Raw genomic sequence first — 2772 nt, 5'->3', positions numbered from 1 at the left:
GAAGAAGATTTTGCTTTAAAAAACATTTAAATCATTAGATGGGAATTTATTAAACTTATTTATGATAAGCAACACAATTTAATGACACATCAGTGTTGACAAACAAACATTTATTCACAAAATGTATAAATAATCCAAACTAATAATCCACAATCATTTTTTTTTTTTTCCAGAGTTAAAAGAAAAAAAAACATTAAAAAAATCAATACAGTGAATGGAAGCTAAAAAAAACACACACACTAGGCTTAGTTACAGCCTCCATTTAATACATTTAATAGTTTAATAGTCTATTTATTAGTTGAATTGAGTTTATTAAGAATTTACTTTAAACATTTTTAATAAAATTGTGAAGTTTAATGTTTATTTATTCATATTTTCGTATTCAAGTTATTTTCCAGTTTTCTTTTGCCCTGCAGTCATAGTTACAGCAGGATTAAGTTCTTCATGATCTCAGTATATTCTAGTTAAAAATTGTGTTGATTGTAGTTGTGTTTTTGTTGCTTACTAAATGTGCATTTCAAGTCAATTTGTGTACAAACATTGAACTGCCTCTCTCTGTTTGTAAACTGTGTTTGGTCTTCATAGCTGTTGAGTTTTTGTACAGGTTTGTGTTTGTTTGTATCACTGTGGTGCACCCTCACACAGTAATACACAGCTGTGTCTTCAGGCTGCAGATTCTGTCCTGTTATTGTCACTGTTCCTGCAGACATGTCTCTGCTGCAGCTGAACTTGTTTTTCAGAGCTTCATTTTGTCTTGAGCTCCCTTGTCCCCACTGATGAACAATCCAGTCCATTGGTTTTCCTTCTCGCTGTCTGATCCAGCCTGATCCATAGCTGCTATCAGTCAGTGAATATCCAGAAACCTGACAGCTGATGGTCAAAGACTGTCCAGGCTGAACAACCTTTGAGTCTGGCTGGATGAGATCAATACTGTCCACACCTGTAGAAACACAAACCAACATCATCTCCATCATTCATCTGAATATGAAATGTTTCTGATCTGATTCTTGCTGTGAATCCACTGAAATCTCCTCACAGGATCCAGCTGTCAGCAGCAGCATCAGAGCTGCAGAGAACATGGTTGATGCTGAAGATGAACTCACTGAGCTCTTTCTGACTCACACACTCACACTTCACTTCCTTATATATGGACACTGGGTTTGCATAATGTTTAAGGAAAATTACATTTGAATATTGTGAACGGCATCTCTTAATCTTTCATTTTAGTAAAAAAATATGTAAAAAAAAGAAAAATCATTTCAATGAATAGTCTGGCTACAGTTGTTTTATGGTAATAAAAAATAATGTTTTGAACATCCAGATCATTTGATGTTCACTTGTTCACCTGTCACAGTGCAGGTTTGGATATTTCATCAGTTGTTTCCTGAACACACAGAGCGCTGCAAGTCTCATAACAGAAACCCAACAGGGAACCGAGGTTGATCAAACTCCAGCCTGAGTCTGAGAGGCAGCAAATGTGTTTAGAATGAATTTAAAATTAATTAAGTATTTTATGCAGGATAATGTTTTTATGAGATTATTTTTATCTACTTATTGGGATTCCATGAGTTCTGTGCTTGTTTTTAATTATTTGTACTTCAGTGTTTTCCTCATTCTCCTCACCAGTGACGAAGCCTGTCAGATAACATTGTTGTTACAGTGGAATCAGGCTTGTTTGGAAATACTCACTATAATCATGGTTAGAGCATGGACAGATCCCCATAATATGTCCTCAAAGCAGATTTCTGATCCTTTAATCAAGTCATTTTATCTTTAACATTGTGGGATGTGAGTTGTAGATCTGAGGGTATTTTATCTGTGAAAGGTCTTTGTACATTTTTTTTGTTGTATGTATTTATTAAAAGTGCCTCATAAATAAAACATTGTTTATTTGATGTGATTTGAATTGTTTTTTGTTTTTTCATGATTTAATAAAAATAGTAATTTGTTGAACCAAAACATAGGCGCTGAAGAATTTATGGAGGTAAAGCAAAAGGTGTGTGGTGTTAGAGCGCCTCCTCTGGTGGATTCATGCTAAAAGTTTTCAGGCTCTGAGGGTTTTTGTTCAGGTCTGCTGATGGTTTGTATCACTGTGTGTCTCTGGCACAGAAATACACAGCAGTGTCTTCAGGCTGCATGTTCTGTCCATTTAGAGTCACTCTCTTGTTGGAAGAGTCTAAATCAATGCTGAACTTGTTCTTCAGTGAATCTTTGTAGTAAGAGTCTCCAGTGTATTTCATCCCAATCCACTCCAGTCCTTTCCCTGCAGGCTGTCTGATCCAACCTGTGTAGTAGCTGCTCACAGAATAAGAGACCTGACAGGTGATGGTCAGTCTCTGACCTGGCTGCAGACTCACAGAGTCTGGCTGTGTCAGCTGTTCACACTTCACACCTGAAACAGATGGAAATAAATAATAATAAATAATAAATACACAACGATTAAAAGTCAGAGATAATTTAAAATTCATCAATTATCTTTTTCCAGTCAGACTCACAGGATCCAGCAGCCAGCAGCAATAAAACTACAGACAACATGATGAAGATGATCTGAGGTTTTCTACATCCATCCCACAGCATAACATCAAGAACTTATAGATCGATGTAAGAAATTTGAACTTGCATGCAAAACATATGATATTGTATTTGCAAGTAGGAGGCAACTTTAACATCCTACAAAATAAAAGCCTCTGTGGTGTTTTTGTACAGAGGTTTTGCACAGATCAGTCAAAAGAGTCCATCAGGCCCTTTGACACCTTGATGACTATTGATGCA

At 36.0% G+C, this 2772-nt stretch overlaps 1 gene segment (V, D, J or C); it reads right to left on the bottom strand.

Annotated features, from left to right (window-relative positions):
* Nucleotides 1–2017: 2017 nt before the first annotated feature.
* On the bottom strand, nucleotides 2018–2536 carry LOC118598374. The segment is given in 2 exon segments: nucleotides 2018–2392; nucleotides 2496–2536. Coding segments are annotated over 2 exon segments (345 nt in total).
* Between the last annotated feature and the right edge of the window lie 236 nt (nucleotides 2537–2772).

This window comes from Oryzias melastigma, unplaced genomic scaffold (genome assembly GCF_002922805.2).
Source record: "Oryzias melastigma strain HK-1 unplaced genomic scaffold, ASM292280v2 sc00394, whole genome shotgun sequence".
Taxonomy (NCBI): Eukaryota; Metazoa; Chordata; class Actinopteri; order Beloniformes; family Adrianichthyidae; genus Oryzias; species Oryzias melastigma.
This window is presented reverse-complemented; position numbering and strand designations above follow the sequence as displayed.